This window comes from Aptenodytes forsteri, unplaced genomic scaffold (genome assembly GCF_000699145.1).
Source record: "Aptenodytes forsteri isolate BGI_AS27 unplaced genomic scaffold, ASM69914v1 Scaffold162, whole genome shotgun sequence".
Classification (NCBI taxonomy): domain Eukaryota; kingdom Metazoa; phylum Chordata; class Aves; order Sphenisciformes; family Spheniscidae; genus Aptenodytes; species Aptenodytes forsteri.
In genome coordinates, this window is record NW_008795132.1 from 285,809 (window position 1) to 286,776 (window position 968).

General features: G+C 53.6%; 1 protein-coding gene across 1 annotated transcript in view; it reads left to right on the forward strand.

Moving 5' to 3' along the window:
- HOXC13 (homeobox C13) overlaps positions 1 to 968 on the forward strand; it is a 55,207-nt gene that overhangs the window by 52,309 nt on the left and 1,930 nt on the right. The window contains exon 2 of the mRNA XM_019471826.1: positions 2 to 383. Coding sequence (XP_019327371.1) covers positions 2 to 383 — 382 coding nt within the window. The remainder of the gene's footprint in view (position 1; positions 384 to 968) is intronic.

The following is a 968-nucleotide window of genomic DNA, read 5'->3' on the forward strand; positions in this document are numbered from 1 at the left end:
CGGTTACCCCTTCGGTGGGGGCTACTACGGCTGCAGGTTGTCCCACTCCCACGGAGTCAACTTGCAGCAGAAACCCTGCGCTTACCACCCCGGGGAGAAGTACCCCGAGGCCGGCGGGCCCCTGCCCGGCGAGGAGCTGCCGTCGAGGGCCAAAGAATTCGCCTTTTACCCCGGTTTTCCCAGCTCCTACCAGGCGGTCCCTGGCTATTTGGACGTGTCGGTGGTACCGGGGCTCGGTGGGCACCCGGAACCGAGACACGACGCTTTGCCTCCCCTGGGAGAAGGTTACCAACACTGGGCTCTTTCTAACGGCTGGGACGGGCAAGTGTACTGCTCCAAAGAGCAATCGCAGTCCGCGCACCTCTGGAAATCACCTTTCCCAGGTAGGCTGCTCCGGGAACCGGCGTGCTCCCCCGCTTCCCAACCGCCAGCTCCAACCGGAGGTGCGGATGTGCGTGTGTGCGGATGAGTGTGCATATATATATATATATATATACACACACGCATACACAGATAGATACGTGTATGCCCGTATATGTAATTAAAGGGAAAGAAATGGCTCTGGAATGCCTGCTGTGCAAGGCAATGTGTATGAACATGTATGGGAAAGAAGGTGAAGCAATCATTTCTGAATCAAAATACACGCCGTGAGCTTGCTTGGAAAGTAACTTTGCCGTTTAATTCTTCCCTTTCTTCTCTCCTCCCTCTTGTTGCCTCGCCTAAAGAGCGTCTCTCGGTGCCTTTCGCTTCATTTTCCCCTCCGCTTGCCGCTTCTCTAAGCGCAGAAAGCTTAAAAAGGCAAAAAAACCCCCAAAATTTTAAAAACCCTTCTCTAGTGGTTCGGTCGAATGAGAAGTGTCGGGGGCTGGGACAGTAAATCATATCACAATTACACACAATTACAGGAATAGGTGTCAAGTGACAAATTAATCTGTTTGGAGAGGAAGGAGGGAGGCGAGGGGTGGGGG